Source organism: Scheffersomyces amazonensis (assembly GCF_036850825.1).
Source record: "Scheffersomyces amazonensis strain UFMG-HMD-26.3 chromosome Unknown RJT21scaffold_7, whole genome shotgun sequence".
NCBI lineage: Eukaryota > Fungi > Ascomycota > Pichiomycetes > Serinales > Debaryomycetaceae > Scheffersomyces > Scheffersomyces amazonensis.
Window position 1 is genome coordinate 914,773 of NW_027042747.1, and position 18,997 is coordinate 933,769.

An 18,997-nucleotide genomic window follows, 5' to 3' on the forward strand; every position below is an offset into this window, starting at 1 on the left:
TAACAACAGAATAGCAAGTATAAATAGTAAACAAAACAAATACAAATTTAGTAAGTGGGAATGCACTCACTTGCTGCGAAAAAATTTCTGGATAGCGAAAGTTTTATTAATTGGAAATTATTCTAAAAGATTAAAAAATCCTTGCAAATGGACTCGTTCCTCATTCCTTGAGATGAACGATCTGCTTGATTGTATCAACAACAGACTTTTCAAGACTAATATATTCAATATTTAAAATAGATCTTGCATTTGAATCATTTAAAGTTGTTGGCCCATAAGCTGTATATTCACCAGGTTTTCCTACTGGTAGCTTACCTTTGAGTTCTGGAAAGTTATTGTTAATAAAATCTAAAATTAATTGACCATCGAAAAAGCAATCAGCAAGAACGAATCTTTTTCCCTGTGCCTCGTCTTTTTCAAAAGCTATTATATGTGCCTTAGCAACATCTCTAACATCAATATAGGCAGTTTGCATTTGTGGCACATCATCATTCGGACCCAATTTCAAAAAGTCACCAACCATTGCAGCAGATAAATTTAACTCCTTAGTTTTAGGTGGAGTGTTCTGAGGACCAAAAACATAAACAGGATTAATGGAAGTAAGGGTAAAATTTGGCTTTTCATTTTCAACAAAATCCCAAGCGGCCTTTTCAGCAAAAGTCTTGGAACCGAAATAGGCCAGAACACTATCTTTCTTAGCATCCTCATAGCTAGTGGAATTCCAGGTATGTTCCCCACCACTGAAGCCGGGTGTAGTAATTTCAGCAACAGTACCAGTAGCAACACTTGAACTGGTATATACAAGCCTAGTAATCTGTGGAGCATATTTCTTTATAGACTCTAGAACTGACTTAGTTCCTTGTATGGCTGGAATCAAAATATCCCTTTCATTATCTTCAACAGTATAGGTAAAGGGTGAAGCGGTATGTAAGAAAACAGTTACTTCTGGATGCTTTTTTAAAGCTTCATCAAAAGCACCTTCCTTTTCTAAAATAGGAACTACTTCATAGGAAAAGTTCGAGTTTTTAAAAGTTTCTGCCAACCCGTCACCTTTTCCTTCAGATCTAACCGATCCAACAACTTTATATCCTTTGCTGAGAAGTTGGGCGATGATATGTTGGGCAATGTACCCAGTTGCACCAGAGACAAATACAGAAGTTTGATTACCAACAGTCATATTTTGAGATAGTTAAGGTTTCTTACGAATTCTTGTAACTAGAAAATCAATTCATAGTAAGTATCATTTCTACAAATTATACACGATTAGCATATATATATATATATGTATCTATGTAAATGTCAGCATTTCAAGGAGTTGCTGTCGCACATCTTCGTTATAGTTCGACGAGGCTTATGCTTACTCTGAACCTATCACAATTGAAAATATTCTAGACCAATGGCTTATAACGAAAGAGTAAGTATGTACCTCAAAGTTGATTATAAATCGTTTCTAAGCATTATTTAAAACGAATAATTGTGTAAATGCTTTTAGCTTTATATTTGAATGCTTTAAAATTGTATGTGTGGTTTTCTCTGAGTAACTCAGTATTAACGATTTAACAAAATGAAAAAGATAATTGGCAATCATATTTGTTGATTAAGATAACTAGTTGAATGGTCGTCATAGTAATATTACGATGTAGTAACATTATAATGTAGTTCCTATATGTTTCCCAAGTAATTGTTGGGAAGGAACCAATTGCCTTAACGCATTACTAAACATAGAACAATCGTCGTACATGAAAGTAAAACAATAGGCATTAATCTTACCCAAAAATACCAAGTGACGCGAGGTTTACGTAAAAGTTTACTATCTACCAACTGGCATCGCGAATACCTGTTGCAGTTAAGTCAAATGTGGGCCTATTGCTCAAACGTAATAATATGGTGCTGGCCACGATGGTAGGCTTAAAAGACAATTTTTCTAATTGTAATCAGCTCAATTTACCGTAAATTCAAATAAGCCATCTCCGTATTGTTATATATAGACCGATTGTTACTATAAGCCAATTACCATTGGAGTGGAGTTCTTGTAGACCTACACTAAATTAAGAGAGCCATTACCCTAATCTGAATATACGCAATTAAAACATGGGGTAGTTAATCATTTTGAGTTTTGTAAACAACAATACAATTGACCATCTAGTGAGTCTTAGAGCCTTATTGTTCAATAACTTATACATGAGGCATTCAGAGTATAATAAGATGAAGTATTGTATAAAACAATTCCTCTTAATTACAATAAATTAGTAAATAGAACATCAAATTGGTTTAGATTTCGGGAATAACGCACAGACTACAAATAACACAAACCGATTCATACATTAAACCGGAAATTAAGTCAGAGCTTTTCGTTATTTACTTTCTTATTTTGAATATTTCATACTTCCAAGTTTGCAATACAACTTTCTTTTAGTACTCATACAGACATACTTACAGACTATATACATAAATGCGTTGAATTCAATTTTTTTATGCGAAAACGACAATAAATGAAAGTACGACATAGCTTAACGATCTCAAAATATTATTTGCAGCATTTGGGATGCTCGTTACCACAATCCCAGACGTGGTTGATGTAGATCCTACCTGGACTTCAACTTCAGATGATTCAACAAACAGATGACCAGTACCAGCCGACTTTGTTAAGCTTTCGAAAGATGTAGTAGCAATAATGTGAGGCACAGTTACTGTTGTAACAGAATTACTTCCTTCGTTTTGGAGGGTAACTTCGACTGCTTCATATGACGTGTAAAACGATGGCACTAAATTGCCTATCGTCTCTGTAACAACATGTGTTTCCGTAACTGTTCCTTTTCCATTGACCAGAGTTGCTAAAGAAGTTGATATGTAAACGACTGGTTGTACGAAACCCGACTCAGGACAGAATGTAGTAGTGAATGTCCGGACCACTTCTGTGGTCACAGTTCCCACAACTTCAGTAACAAGTGAAGTGTAGGTAGAGGTCACTGTAGATTGAGTAATAATACTAGATGCAGGACAATAAGTAGTTGTTATAGTGTGAGGAATGGTTATTGTTTTAATTGAGTTCAAAGGACAATTAGTAACGGTAGCCGGACATTCAGTAATGGTAACTATTTCATCGGAAGTAAAAGTAGTGGTGATGGTAGATCCAGAACCAGATAATATTTGTGTAGTAATAGTGGATAAACTGGAACCAGAACTAGTGCCTGTAAGACTAGTAGAAGTGTGGCCATTACTTGTAGGAGTTGAAGGAGTTATCGAAGTTGAAACCGGTGCTTCTAATACATGCAATTCACCAATCACACAGTCAGACGCAATCAGACTAAGTTGCAAAGGTGGGGATTGCAGTGGACAAATATAGAACTCAGTTCCATAGCCTTCCAAAGACAAAATTGGGTCTCCTACAATCAGCCAACCATCAAATGGGGTCTCACTCAAGTAGAGCCCACTAGATTCAACAGCATGTATGAATAAACCGTTAATAGTAATATAACCCCCAGGAAGTGTTAATTCAAATAATGGACCGTCTATTTCTTCTAATATGATGCTGTGATTATTCAAGGTTAAGTATTCTCTGAAAGTATTGGGAGGGTTGGCAACCGCAGTGATTTGGAAGGTGAAGGTGGTGAGACTTGGTGACTCTGACTCTGACTCTGGCTCTGATGTAGAAGGAGCCAGTGACGTAGGATTGAATGAAGATAATGGATTACCAGTGCTGCTACTCAGAGTTGAGGAGTACAAAGAAGAGGGATTATTTTCGGAAGGTTGGGATAATGATGATGAGGTTGAAGATGATGAGGTTGAAGATGATAAGGAATATTGTTCTGAAATGGTTGATTCGGTTTCACCCAGAAAGTCAGAGCTCGTGCTTGATTGACCAAAACTATTAGTGGTAGTCGATGTTGAATATAATGAAGTAGAACTTAATGAAGTTGAAGAACCTACTGTAGATGATTCTAAACTCGTGGAAGAAGATGAAGTTGTGGAATTGGCATAGTAATAGTAAGACGACAGGGTGGCATAAGAAGATGATATCAAGACACTGGATGATTGATATTCAGAAGTGATACTAAAAGTACTATAAGACGATGAAGAATATGAAGTAGGGTATTCACTATATTCAGAAGACGATGTTTCTGAGGATGAAACCGAAGGTGAGATGCTCCCAAAAGATTCTGAAGCTGAATGTGTTGAACTTAAACTAATCAGTGGACTGGATGAAGATGATAGAGTAGATGAAGCCGATTCCGATGAAGTCGATTCCGAATAACTTATGAAGGAACTTGAAGTTAAGATTGAAGAATAGAATGAATCACTTCCTTCAGGTGAGGAGGACGAGTCTAATGAGGAAGAATAGACTGTTGAATATGAAGAAGATGAGGATGCCGAAGAAGAGTGGTCTGAGGAAAAGTTCTCTGAAGAATATACCGAAGAAGAGTATGCCGAAGAGTATTCTGATGACGAGTATTCTGATGATGAGTATTCTGATGATGAGTATTCTGATGATGAGTATTCTGATGACGAAAATTCCGATGACGAAAATTCCGATGACGAATATACCTGTGAAGAGTATGAAGAATAAGTAGGTTCTGAATAAGTTGAAGAATATGGGGTAGACCCAAGTGATGACAACAGCAGAGAACAAACGACATCAGGTCCTACATACACATCATCTCCGTAAGTTCCCCCGACCAAAATAAGATTTGTGGATAAACATGAACCATCGTCTTGTAATTCTATCGTGGTTCCACTATCACAAAGATAGAATTTATCGCTTCCTGAGTATGTCAATAATAATTGATCTGAATCATCTTTAATGTAACCATATCCTGTATTTGTTTCACCGTTATTGTAAGTGAAGCTAAGATATCCCAGGGCATCTCCAGGGACAGAACCTTGACTTACATATATCAAATCTCCTGTAGATAATTCAAGATTAAATGTCACTATTGGAGTACTTGGAGATTTCTTTTCTAGATGGTTTCTCTTCCTAGCAACAGTTTCCACTAGATTGGCGTATGCGTATTCATCATTTTGAGAAATCTGCAAGTTAAAATCAGTCACAGATGAAGGAATGTAATAGATAGGATCAGTTGTTGGACAGCTATCAGTACTGGAAGCTAATGCTGAAGAAGAAATGCTAGGTGTTAGAGAAGAAGATGGAGTATATGATGATGATGGCACTGCAGCACACAAAGATGATCCAATGTTTCCCACATCAATTTCGTCTCCCAATGTTCCACCGACCATTATTAGATATGTTTCTTGACAGTTACCGATGTTATCTAACTCTATTGCCAAACTTCCATCTGATTCACAAAGAAAGAATATATCATTTCCTGTATATGTTAACAAAAACTGATTGGAATCATCTTGGTAATATCCGAATCCACTATATTGATAGTTTTGTGGCGCTGTGAAATCAAGCCAGATATCCACATCACCATCAGATGGCAAATCATTAACGTAACCATAAGTAAGAGTGTCTGAAGTAAGATCAACATCAAATGAGGCTACTTGACCAACATCTCTCTTAGCAATACGCTTTTGGATGCCATAGCCAGTTAATGAATATGCATAATGTCCATTTGCACTAACTTGTAAATAAAATGCTTGTATAGAGGATGGGAGATATATATCAGTATCATTTGATGTAGATGTTGGACAAACGGAATAATCGATAGTTGATGAAGTATCAGTTTCGGACGCAGAAACATAACTAGAAGTTGTAGAAGCTGAACCCAGAGATGTAGATCCTTGATACGAGTATGATGAAGATGTTTCAGGTTCTGGTACCCCACTTACGATTACATGAACTAGTTCACAAGAATCATCAGTTGTGGACAATACAGTAAGACCAACATTTTCGTCATCACATAAATAAAAATAGTCTTGAGATCCGTAGCTGAGAAAAATCGAGCCATTGATAGTAGTCAAAGCAAAGACATCTTGAGTGATGAAATCAAATTCAATTGAATTATCGTCCCCACCAATATTTGCAGAGTATCCAAAATAATCATATAAGCCCCCATTATACACATTAAAATAGAATCCCCCATAAAAATTGTTACCTGTGGTACTTAAATAATACTCACCCAAGTGGGATGAACTTTGTAATGTATCTCCTGTCTCGTATATCAGCAATGATATACCACTGTAAAAGGAGCTGGATGAAACTATTGCCAAGCATAAGCAAAAAGTTAATGATTTGAATACCTTCATCAACATTAATTATCTACTAGCAGTTTAAAAATCCATACTGGAGTTGATTTCTTCATATTTATAAATATAATGTGGTTGTGATTATATACCACATCATGTTTTGACGTTGATACGCCTTAGATGCATTAGATTATTATTTTTGATATGGGCACAAAACTCCTCAATTTCAATGTTATTTGTGTACTCTTTCTATTAAAGATCGTATTTTTATACGAACTCAAATCGAAGTATAAAATATTCCTTTGTGATTGTCACAACGAAATAATAATTATGCGGGTGTCAAATATGTAATGATGTTAGAGAAATCATAATATAATTCCTATAAATTTGTATTGTTGGAAATCTTCTACTTATCATTAGTCAGTATCACTGTAGGAATCGTTATTTTAATTATCAAGGATAAGGAAATTTAATTGCAGCTCAGCATTTTAATACATAGTCTCTTTGCTTGTTGATAAATTTAAGGCTTTGAAAATAAAGCCCGCAAGAAAATATTATCGCTATAATATGTCTCAAAAAATTATTTTTGCATGAGTTCTATCACAGAATTCTTTCAGAGCCCTTGCTATATTTATGATTATATAGAATAATTTTATGCTAATGAGAGGACAAGTATATAAGCCACTGAATTCAATTAACTTCCTTTACATTCAAATGAATCACATACATGAGTGTTAAAATGATCTGAATCGTATACAACAATAAATGAATCGGCCAATTAAACTCGCATATGATGCATACTTTTATCTTTGAGCAAACTGTGGGATAAAACTAATCAATTCAGAAGTCATAATTGATTATTCTTACCTAATACTGGTTTGTTTTCAATAAGTAGATCATTAGCTAGCATACCCGAAATGATTGGAGCAATACAGTTATTCTTCCAAATGAAAATGTTTTGGTAAAAATTAACTATATCACAATTAGATAGTAAATTTCAATCTAAACTACTTTAACACCCTTTTGAGAAATTAGATGAAATTAGGGTATCTCATACTATGCACCAAATAGTATTTATTCTTTGCCAAATTGAGGGTCTTTTCATTACAACATAATCAAATATTGCCTAATGCAACTTAATGTTATTAGTACCCGCCTTTGACAGAGATTAATTATTTTTAGTGATTATTTTTAGTCTCGTCTGGAATTATCTCGATCTATGATTTCGTAAATATTTTTTCGGTGTAAATATCCGCCCCAATAGATAGTAAAGTATATTTTAATGTCAAATACGAAAAATATATATATTAAATTTTGAAATGTGTATCGTACATCTTTTTATTGACTGTATTTAATGATTCATATTGAGTTATTTTATACAACAACGAAGTGTGTGCAAGCTGGATACAGTGTAATCTATTGATGTAAACGTAACCAACTATACTTTCCGTACACGATCCTTTTTTACAGAACTGGTCTGGTAAAGTTGAGTCATTCGGCATTTTCTTGTATCACAGAATGTTCGAATTCTCTTTTCGGCTACAGGGTACATGCGGAGATCGTTCTTAGAAGGAAGATTTTACATCACTCGAGGTAAGGAAGTCCTAAGCGAAGCCAGGGTGTATTTGAGCCTCTTACTATAACATTCTGGTTGGTTAGATTCCGTGGAAACTACGACTTAAACACAACAAGAACAGATTAGAATATTGTACTTCACACACCAATGTTAGTCATCTCAAATATAATCCTATAGTGTTCTTGTGGGTAAGATAAAAGGAGGACGAGCCATAATATTTTAAGTAATAAAGAGTAAATCTAAGTAAATGATTCTCGCATCGAATAATTCTAATAATCTCGAAATATTGTATCAATAAATTATACTAGTCTCTAAAAAACAACGTTACTATTAGATATTATTGTGTAGTATCTTAAATTAAAATTAGCTATATAGTTGGCCCTAAAAGCATCGTCCATGCCACTTTGATATTATCCTAAACTTGAAGAATTATAATTAAAGTAGACGAAACTGAATATATCTTGTTTCAAGGTTTCTAGAACATTCTAATTTCAACTCAATTTAGTCTCTATCTGATTTACGAAAGAAATAATACTTGAAATAACCTTATTCGCCAATTTTTACCGTATACCTCATATTAGTAGCATCTCGATGCCGATTTTATAGTAATTTTTAACGGAGGGGAAGTCTATACTGTCATCGTTTTCATTTTTTATGTATTGACGGTTCTCTTAACAAAGTTTAGTATTGTTGGATAGACGAGTATCACTTTTGGTACTCGCAATTTTCATTTCAAATGGTATATCCTTAAACAAACTCAATATTTCAAACCCGTATACGTTTAATTATTCAACATAATCATTACTTTCGTTAATTATAATTTAAAAAAAACTTTTTCCATTGGAATTAGTTGCATTACATTCTTTTTGTTACAAATTGTTAATTATTCTTAAATACCCTAGTCTCTTCACTATTTTTGGTGTAATGAATATCCAGTATTTGTTATTTCTTGTATTGTTTTCTCTATTATTTTCGGTCTACAAATACATCCGTTTTTATTTGAGATTGCACAAGTCGACCTATTACGTTGTACTTATGAAGATTTAAATATCCACCAATCAATTGTAACTACTTTCAGTAGCAAGGTCTTCTGGAAAATCAGTATTAAGAAGTCAAGCAGGTTCTAAATTGAAACTATAGAATACAACAACAACTAAAATTAAATCCATAAATGACACGCTTTAATAATTTTTATTGTTTCCGCAATCTTTCCTTGGAATGAACAGTGACACGATATCATTGCAAATTAACCATATTAATAAGGCATTGGAATAAAATATTAAACTTCACATAGAAGCTTAAATTACATAATTAATCTAATAATGCGGCGGTAAATTCAGTAATTATGTATTCATTCATGCCGTTGTTGTAATCCTGGCAGTTCTTTAACCCTTAGGATTATAATTTAACGCGGAAAGTCTTAACCTTTGGAAAGCTGCTTGAACATATGCTGTTATCAGCTGAACAGCCGTTCAAAAGCTTACAAATCTCCAATGTATACAGTATAAAACAAAATGAGGTAAAGTATCAAATTGACATCATACACATGAATAAAATTTTATTAACGCTCAAAAGTAAATTAACCGTAGAAATTTATCTCTATATTTAGGCTAGCGTATAAACTTTGGATAGTAGAGAGCGCTTTAAGAAAATTAATAAAATCCTTGGCCCATATACCGGTCATGTTTTCAGAATATTATGTTGAAGAAAAGGTTGTAGTCGTATCGAGGACAAGCTTGCGTCTTTGGTTGCAATTTAAAAAAATGCAACCGTTGATCAATTCATAAATTTCTCGCGCGACAGATTGATGATCCACTGGAGGCAAAAATAGCTGCCAACTTTTGTTCTTTTTGCGCGCAAAATAAAAAACTATAATTTGCGTCCCCTTTTAGGTATTCAGACACGGCTAAAGTAAGGAAAAATTATATATAGATGCAAGGTTTAATGGCTACTGAAAACTTCGATTCAAATAAAAATATGGGATTAAGAGTCATAACATCCCAAATATGTTCACTAAATGAGTATTCAAACTTTTAATTTTCTTCTATATAATGTTATTGGAGCATCCCCAATTAATAAGCGTATAATATTTATGACACAATTCACTTTAAAGAAATCGCTCTTGTATTTATATACAAGTGAATGTATCAGCTATTTCGTCATATAAAGGATTGGGAGATCTTAATAATCAGAATTTACTCCCAGAAAAAGCTAAAACTCTTTGATCCTATTTTCTGCTATAAAATTATCACGCTTCCATATCATCCGAGTTGTATCTTACAATAGATTTATCATTTCTAGTTGAATTAAGGCTAGTGTATACGGCAGTATATGTGCCAATGCTCTATAGTAAAGATTAACCATTTTTTTAATTTCTTGAGTTATACTTACAAGTATTTGAAATCTTGGCAAATCTCTATGATCCTCTTATTCGAAAGATTTTATTGATGGTAACAAATGTAGAATAATATTAAGGTCTATGCATTTTCTGTTTTTCTGATGTGTATTCAATAAAGTACAAACAAGCTTGCAGAACCTAATCCAAAAAGAAATTGTATTTGAGAACAGGAATCTTTTCTACTTCTACATACATTATTATTTACATACTCTTCAATTAAAACCTGATCAGACTAAATATATTAATTTAATATTATTCATTATACTAAAATACGTCATTTTTTATAATTTTATTCAAAAATATAGACCTTTTGTTTTTGTTCAGCTGTGCATATCAAGTTGATATAGGATCCAGTTACTTTACGTCATCATTTAAACCAGCCATCATACTTAAAATGATGTCAAAAATGTTTATTAGACTCTTTCACAATGGATCAAACTGCAGTGCTGATTAAGGTATCTACCGAAATTTGCCCACAACCTTAAATCACGCTTTTGTTTCTGCTAATTTTGCAGATCCTATTTTTGCACAGAAAAATTTAGCAGCCGATTATTTTATTATATGTTAGAGCACTTTTTGAACTATAGACACAATGAGACAGTTGCAATATAAAAGAGGTAGTATAATGCTGTGTAATTTAAATCTAGATGCTGTAAAAATAACAAAGATGAAGTTCCCCCTTTTCGAAGCTGTTATTTTTGCTTCACTTTTCTTGCGGACCATATACTCATGGTCAAAACATTTAGAAATCACCAAGGATACCGAATTAGACATCACCTCCTTAGATGATGACTATACCTGTAATTTCAAAGCTGACTTATCTATTGACAAAGGCGTGAAATTCTTATTCAATGGTTACAACTTTAATATGAATGGTAACTTTCTCAATAAGGGTCTACTATACGTTAGGAATATAGGAACATGGCCAAATCATGCCCCTGGTCGTAATTTTGGTATGACTTTTAATATTAATAATGGACAGACCAAAAACTCTATCACAAATTATGGCACTATCGTTATTAATGACAACACTACTACTTGTAGTCCACCTACTTACATTTGGCATGGTAAAGACTTCTATAATGAGGGTAATATTACTTTTGCAGGTAGCCAGAAATGCGATGGATCTACTTATCAAATTCAACCATTTGGGTCTTTTGTAAATAAAGGTGTGATTTCTTACGTGCAATATTATATATCATCATATACTCCTCCGGGTGCCTGGATTGGATCTGGGTCTGTTTGTGATACTGATGTTCCGACCATAATCAACAATGGTACATTCTGCTTATTGAACAATGACGCTTTATATCAAATGTCTAGATATGCTGGAAATGGCTGTATAGATGTTGGTAAAGAAAGTGCATTTGATGTTTCGTGTTCAAAATTATATGGAATTGATGAAAACTTGCAAACTATTTATCTCAGTAGTAATACCTCCATGTTATATATTTATAACCTAATGCAAAAACCTGCATCTCCATTTTTAGTAAAAGGTTGGGGTAATAACAATGTCATAGCCTTAGAAACTTCAAGCCCAACTTGGAATTACGATGGAAATATATTGGAAGTTAATGTTGGCTATTATACCTACAAATTTATCATTGGTAAAGGTTATGACAAGTCGTTAATATTTTGGAAGGCAGCTAAAACTGGGTCGGTTCGATTCCAATATGCAGGTCCTATTCCGGATTCTACCAGACCAACTGAATGTCAAGCATGTCCTATTGCAGTACCTCAGTTGTTCAATCTAGAAATCAATTCTGAAACTACTTATACTACTACATACACTACAACAAACCCTGATGGGGCAGAAGAAACTGAATCAGGTGTAGTGATTGTCACTACCGATTCCGATGGAGTCTTGACTACCAGTACTTCCTTATATCCTAACAATGAATCAAGCACAGAATCAGGCACTGTAGCTAGTACTGAATACACCACCGAGTCGGACACTGAATCCAGCACTGAGTCTACAATAGAGTCAAATACTGAATCAAGTACTGAATCTTCCACTGAATCAAGTACTGAATCGAGTACCGAATCTGACATAGATTCCAGCGCTGAATCATCCACTGAGTCAAGTACTGAATCATCCACTGAGTCGAGTACTGAATCATCTTCCGAGTCGAGTACTGAATCGAGTACCGAATCTGACATAGATTCCAGCGCTGAATCATCCACTGAGTCAAGTACTGAATCATCTACCGAGTCGAGTACTGAATCTACAACAGAGTCAAGTACTGAATCGAGTACCGAATCATCCACTGAGTCGAGTACTGAATCATCCACTGAGTCAAGTACTGAATCATCCACTGAGTCGAGTACTGAATCATCTTCCGAGTCGAGTACTGAATCGAGTACCGAATCTGACATAGATTCCAGCGCTGAATCATCCACTGAGTCAAGTACTGAATCATCTACCGAGTCGAGTACTGAATCATCCACTGAGTCGAGTACCGAATCATCCACTGAGTCGAGTACTGAATCATCTACTGAGTCGAGTACTGAATCATCTTCCGAGTCGAGTACTGAATCGAGTACCGAATCTGACATAGATTCCAGCGCTGAATCATCCACTGAGTCAAGTACTGAATCATCTACCGAGTCGAGTACTGAATCATCCACTGAGTCGAGTACCGAATCATCCACTGAGTCGAGTACTGAATCATCTACTGAGTCGAGTACTGAATCATCCACTGAGTCGAGTACTGAATCATCCACTGATTCAAATACTGATTCAAATACTGTATCAAGTACTGAATCTACAACAGAGTCAAGTACTGAATCTACAACAGAGTCAAGCACGGAATCTACAACAGAGTCAAGCACGGAATCTACAACAGAGTCAAGTACGGAATCCAGTATGGAATCCAGTACGGAATCCAGTACGGAATCTGCCACAGAGCCAAGTGCTAATTCGAGCACTGAGTCTTCCACGGAGTCAAATACTGAGCCAAGTACTGAGGCGAGCTCTGAATCGAGTACTGAGGCGAGCTCTGAATCTAGTTCTGAATCGATCACTGAGTCTTACACAGAATCAACTACTGAATCTTCCACTGAATCAAGTACTGAGCCAAGTGCTGATGCGAGCACTGAGTCTTCCACGGAATCAAGTATTGAATCCTCTTCGAAAACAAGTATTGAATCCTCTTCGGAAACAAGTACTGAATTCTTCACTGAATCCAGCGCTGAATCTATTATTGAATCTACAATAGAGTCTAGTACTGTATTTTTCACTGATTCAGCTACGGAATTGAGCACTGAATCTGACATAGATTCAATTGCTGGGTCTAACACTGAGCCGAACATTGAATCAAGTACTGAATCTTCAACAGAATCAAGTGCGAAATCAAGCTCTGTGTGGATCAATGCATCCAGCACTGATTCGACCACTGAATCAACAACTGTGTCAAGTACTGAATCAACTACTGAATCTACCATGGAATCAAACACTGAATTCTACACAGTATCAAGTACTAGTTCTACTACTGAATCAACCACTGAATCAACTACTGAATCGACCACTGAATCGACCACTGAATCGAGTACCGAAACGACAACTGAGTCAAGCTCTATTTCAACTACTGAGTCAATCACTGATTTAAGTACTGATTTAAGTACTGAATCAAGTACTGAATCAACATCTGAGTGGAGCACTAAATCAACCACCGAATTGAGTAATCAATCGAGTATTGAATCAACGTCCGAGGCAAATACCGAGTCCATGACAGATGCTTTTACTACTTACACTACCATTCATATTACCACGAACCCGGGTGGTGCAGAAGAAACCGAATCGGGTATAGTGATTGTGACTACCGATTCCGATGGATCCTTGACTACCAGTACTTCCTTATATCCCAACAATGAATCAAGCACAGCATCAGGCATTGTAGCTAGTACTGAATACACCATCGAGTCAGCCACTGAATCAATCACAGATTCTACTACTGCGTCAAGTACTGAATCCACCACTGAATTGAGTACTGGCGTGAGCATTGGCATGAGCACTGGCGTGAGCACTGAATCCGTCACTGAGGTGAGATCTGAGTCCAACATCGATCCTTTCACTACTTATGCTACTACCTACAATACTATGAACCCTGGTGGTGCTGAAGAAACGCAGTCAGGTTTAGTAATTTTGACTACCGATGCTGATGGATCCTTGATTACTACTACTGCGTTATATCCCACTAATATTGATCTATTCACCACCTATGTCACCACATACACAACTTCGAACCCTGGTGGTTTAGAAGAAACACAGTCAGGTGTAGTGATTGTGACAACTGATTCTGATGGAATGTTGAGTGCTACTACTTCATTATATCCTAATGGCGGCTTTAATCCTGTTGATGTGGAAGAAATGGAATTGGGCATAGTATATGTGACCACCGATGCTGATGGATCCTTGATTACTACTACTGCGTTATATCCCACTAATATTGATCTATTCACCACCTATGTCACCACATACACAACTTCGAACCCTGGTGGTTCAGAAGAAACACAGTCAGGTATAGTGATTGTGACAACTGATTCTGATGGAATGTTGAGTGCTACTACTTCATTATATCCTAATGGCGGCTTTAATCCTGTTGATGTGGAAGAAATGGAATTGGGTATAGTGTTTGTTAATACTGACAATGATGGATCTTTAACAACTACCACATCATTGTTTGATCATGGTGTGGATTTTGCTGGGACCAAAACTACGGGAGTATTGCATAAATCTACAGTGGGCGTTGGAAATGGTGATTTTGATGTTTCTGAAGAAGCCGCTGTAGAATTCGCTCCAATGTATGTTCATACAAGTTTAGAAACTGTTACTAGTGATACTCTGTATACGTCTGGACACCCAATTCTCTCTACAATAGGTGATTATGTAGATTTAGCAGTGAAGAATTATTCTGAGAAATGGAAAATGCTTACTTCAGTTGTTGTATCACTAGTTCTTCTTGTTGTATTTTAGATTGAGAGATTTTTTCATAATGAAATGATTCTGTTTTCCTGTTATTCATATATAATTTTAAAATACAATATATTATATTCGTTCTACGTTCAATTTGTTTTTTATAACTGATTTTCTTCGTACATGTTGTATTAATAACTATTGGTGTCTTATTCTCTAACCAAGTACATTGTAAACAACATTTTTTACTAAGGGTTATTAGAAAATTTAAAGTTTAGCTGCGAATTTTGAAAATTGATGGCAATTTAAAAAAAATTTGTTTAGGTGCTCATCTAATTCGTCAAACTACTGATGATAAATCTAATAATATTAAATGATAAATATTATGATAATACTCAATTCATTAATACAGTATCTTAAGTATAGAATTACATTATGATTTTCAGTAACCGGTGATCACTTCTATTCTATTTTCTGCTTAAAAGAAAGAGCAGCTACTGTAACTGACCTTGGTTCAGCATATTACATCTCCAGATGTTATTTAAGAGTGAAGTGAGTATATAAATTTCACGGCTAAAATGAGTTAAATTTCACTAGTTAGGCTTCCAATTTTCAATTTTGTATACAGGAATTGAATCATAGTACATGAGCTACTCCTAACAGGAATGGCTTTTCTTTGTTTTTATATTGTATGCGTTAATGTTTATGATTAAACTAACTCATGAAAGGAACTGTTAACGTAAATTCATCTTATAATTGAAGGCAGAAGTCCTAAATCCAGATCGAAAGTTGGTAGAGAGAATTGCTCTTACTCAGAATGAAACGCTTTCACTCATCAAAAGGTAATTAAAAGACAAAGCGCAAAATATTTTTCATATGATGCATTGATCGTGCCATTTGTTTGCTTTTACATGTAAACATAAGTCAAATATCCAATAGCAACCAAATGAGAACTTTATTGTGTAGTTATAGTGCTAACCAAGTGGTGATTTCACATTAACTGAAACCTACTATGGAGAAGAGAACAATTACCCAACCTATTCACCATCACCAAGTTTTTTGGATTTATTGCTATTAATTATGGCGTTATTCTTGTTACCTGTTACCTGGTGGTTCACTATGGAAAGTTTCCTGTTCTCAACCGAAAGTTACTACGCATGGTCTCAAGTAAATTCTGAAATATTATCCAGATCTTATCGTAGAGCCAAAATAAATATAAACAGCAGTTAAATTGGTATAGAAAGTATATATATTTCTAGTAAATTCATTCATATTTTCTTTTCTTTAAAAAACTATCATAATAACAAAAACTATGTAGAAAACTTAGTAGATTTTTGGCTCCAATGAACCTTATACCCTTGCTTCGCAATTGTTCAAAAAATTAAAAATCAACCATAGACTTAATTATATAAATCTTTATGGGCTGCCTTGATTAAGTCTGCACCCTTTTCACCAACCATATAAACTGAGTTCTGAATACGACAGTCTGGAATAACCGGAATGACAGAAGCATCAATAACACGAAGGTTTTTAACTCCATGAACTTTAAGTTCTGGATCAACCACACCCTGAGTAATATCCTTGGATAAACGATTAGTACCACAAGGGTGGAAGGCTGTTTGACATCTATCTAAAACAGCTCTTCTCATTTCCTTTTCATCATCAAGACGCATTTCCCAAGGAAATTCACTGACAACTAGATCCTTAAATCCATCACCTTTGGTAAGAAGATCGTAGGTAAATCTAATACCTTCACGCATACCAATGATATCAAGTTCATCTGCAAAGAAATTCAAATTAATCTTTGGCTGATCAAAAGGATCACTGCTGTTAAGAGTAACTTCACCAGGATCAGAAACAGGACGAACTAAATCAACCACAATTGTAATATAAGAACCCTCCTTTGGAGTTGGGAAATGCCATTGGAAAGCAGTACCAAACATACCGACAAAGTCAAGTTCGAAATGAGGTTGACCCTCCGGGCAAAATGGATCTTTACCACCATTGGCAGCTTTGCGTGATCTATAAAGCTCATCTTGCTCAAAGTACTCATCAATACGAGGGAATCCAACTAATTCTAAGAGTCCTGATCCAACTGGTCCAGATCCATCCTTTGCATACTGAGTATGTGCGGCTTGGTTCTTAGGGCCCTGTCTCATAAGAATATCATCAACACAAATACCGTCTTTAACACGTAAAACAAATGGTACTCCAGGATGATCTAATAAGTTTTGTCCAACATGTCTAGACTCAACTCTAACTTCAATATTATTACTTTCCAATTCCTTTCTAGGGCCAATACCGGAAAGCATCAATAATTTTGGACTTTCAAACACACCTTGTGAAACGATAACCTCACGAGTTGCGTAGAAACTATGTTCGTTGCCTGTTTTATCAATCACAACAACTCCTTTGGCAGTATTAGAAGCATCAAGAATCAATTTTTTGGAATGAACTTCAGGAACAACAGTGATATTGGGTTTATTTTGCAAAAAGAGGAAGGACCCATTACGTTTACCATGGTAAATGGAAGCAGTACAATGGGTAAGTCCAATCATTTCACCATCATAAATGTTTTCAGTGAATGGCTTACCAGTAGACTTCCATGCTTTGATAAGGTTTTCACGGAAAGGTTCTAATTCATCAACAAGTTCAGCATGAGAGATATTAATTGGACCTCCGCCACCAATTTTCTTCAAAGATGGATCGTAAAGACCAAGATCATCATGATATGTAACACTCTTTCTGAGGTATTGTACAAGAGGATCCCATGTCCATTCTTTACCACCATATTCTTCCCAATTGTCAAAAGTTGGCTTACAACCAGGAACCCAAGTGAAATAATTAAGTGAAGAACTACCACCAAGAGCCTTTCCACGTGTGTTGGGCTTTTCAATTCTTTCATAGTCGTCACGCTTGACTAAGGTAGTCTTGTATGCCCAATCGTGTTTACCTCCACGAAGCTCCATGGCATTAGAAGGAGTGATAATTTCTGGAAGTTCAGCAGAGTTACCAACACCAGCTTCAAGAACCAAAACAGTTACGTTTGGATTCTCAGCAAGACGACCAGCAACTACGTTACCTGCGGTACCACCACCGACTATAACGAAATCATAATGAGATTGAACCATATTGAGTTTGTTTAATTCTTTTTTATACTTGTTTTTATTATTTTTGATAGAGCATTAATTGATTAATTGTTAAAGTGATCAAGGAAAATGTTGTTCCTTTAATACACTTCAGGAAATTATCTAAAGAAAGCTGTTTGGCAATTGTAATTTCACATGAATTCAGACATCCACTAGGATCTCCGACCAAGCCGTAATTACTCAATTGAGGAATGCGTTTTTTTAAGTCGGGTATCGTTCATTAATAACTAAATGAGATGTTGATTTATAAATCTACATGAATTAATATCTCAGAACAGGGGTTAATTTCGGGAGGTTGCTATCCATAAAAGACTAAGTTCAATTATGTCTTCTTTGCTAGATTATGCTAAATGACGCCATTTTATGAAGACAGAGCGTGAATATAGTTCTAGAATCATGCAGTAAGTGTCGTATTATCCTCGTGGAAAATTGTTGAACTAGGTAAGTTTGATTATGTGAAATGCTTTAATGAGGCTTATGCATGATGTTCAGCCAAATATTTGAATGAGGAGAAAATAATCATATATTCTATTATTCAGACAATCCATCAATAATCCAGTTTCATCTATCAATTGAAAAAAATACTTTGATAATTTGTTAGTTCAGTTCATACTATGAGTTATACAAAGTACTCAATTTGCATTCATGATTATGCATGCATTGAACGGGCTTCTTCCTATAGAAATTATGACCTTCGTAGTAGGCACATAACCGCCTCAAATCCCAAAACTTGTCATCAACCTTCATTTGCATTCAGGCAAACTATTTTTCGCAGCATCCGCGCAATTAAAAAGTATTTTAGTATCCGAGCA

At 35.2% G+C, this 18,997-nt stretch overlaps 4 protein-coding genes across 4 annotated transcripts; 1 reads left to right on the forward strand and 3 right to left on the reverse strand. All coding sequences in view use genetic code 12, as the record gives it.

Annotated features, from left to right (window-relative positions):
* Positions 1-13: 13 nt before the first annotated feature.
* On the reverse strand, positions 14-1,630 carry RJT21DRAFT_55673 (SDR family oxidoreductase). The gene has a single exon (XM_064885053.1). It carries the CDS (start codon positions 1,175-1,177, stop codon positions 161-163), a length of 1,017 nt encoding a protein of 338 aa, XP_064736522.1. The 5' UTR covers positions 1,178-1,630; the 3' UTR covers positions 14-160.
* A 700-nt stretch (positions 1,631-2,330) lies between these two features.
* On the reverse strand, positions 2,331-6,693 carry RJT21DRAFT_123060 (uncharacterized protein). The gene has a single exon (XM_064882601.1). It carries the CDS (start codon positions 6,211-6,213, stop codon positions 2,473-2,475), a length of 3,741 nt encoding a protein of 1,246 aa, XP_064736523.1. The 5' UTR covers positions 6,214-6,693; the 3' UTR covers positions 2,331-2,472.
* Positions 6,694-12,873: 6,180 nt separating this feature from the next.
* Positions 12,874-15,289, forward strand: RJT21DRAFT_123065 (uncharacterized protein). Its single transcript, XM_064882602.1, has one exon. The coding sequence runs from the start codon at positions 12,988-12,990 to the stop codon at positions 15,094-15,096; it is 2,109 nt and encodes a 702-aa protein (XP_064736524.1). The 5' UTR covers positions 12,874-12,987; the 3' UTR covers positions 15,097-15,289.
* Positions 15,290-16,436: 1,147 nt separating this feature from the next.
* RJT21DRAFT_88831 (GMC family oxidoreductase) lies at positions 16,437-18,167 on the reverse strand (the record flags this gene model as incomplete). Its single annotated transcript, XM_064885584.1, has 1 exon — positions 16,437-18,167. One exon carries the CDS (start codon positions 18,165-18,167, stop codon positions 16,437-16,439), a length of 1,731 nt encoding a protein of 576 aa, XP_064736525.1.
* Between the last annotated feature and the right edge of the window lie 830 nt (positions 18,168-18,997).